The 258-nt window shown below is 53.9% G+C and overlaps 1 protein-coding gene across 1 annotated transcript in view; it reads left to right on the forward strand.

The window, feature by feature from the left end:
• LOC119587710 (LIM and senescent cell antigen-like-containing domain protein 1) overlaps nt 1-258 on the forward strand; it is an 8,725-nt gene that overhangs the window by 4,730 nt on the left and 3,737 nt on the right. The window contains exon 4 of the mRNA XM_037936392.1: nt 57-249. Coding sequence (XP_037792320.1) covers nt 57-249 — 193 coding nt within the window. The remainder of the gene's footprint in view (nt 1-56; nt 250-258) is intronic.

Genomic DNA, 258 nt, shown 5'->3' on the forward strand with positions numbered 1-258 from the left:
ATATTTTTTTTTAATTGACAAAAGAATTTCCCTCTCCCCCCCGTCTCTCCCTCCAGACGAGTTCATCATTGGACGGGTGATCAAGGCCATGAACTCCAACTGGCACCCCCAGTGCTTCACCTGCGAGCTCTGCATGAAGGAGCTGGCCGACCTGGGCTTCATCCGCAACGCTGGCCGAGCACTCTGCCACGAGTGCAATGCGCGGGTCAAGGCAGAATCCCTCGGCAAATACATGTGCCATAAGTGCCAGTGAGTATT

Source organism: Penaeus monodon, chromosome 23 (genome assembly GCF_015228065.2).
Source record: "Penaeus monodon isolate SGIC_2016 chromosome 23, NSTDA_Pmon_1, whole genome shotgun sequence".
NCBI classification, from domain to species: domain Eukaryota; kingdom Metazoa; phylum Arthropoda; class Malacostraca; order Decapoda; family Penaeidae; genus Penaeus; species Penaeus monodon.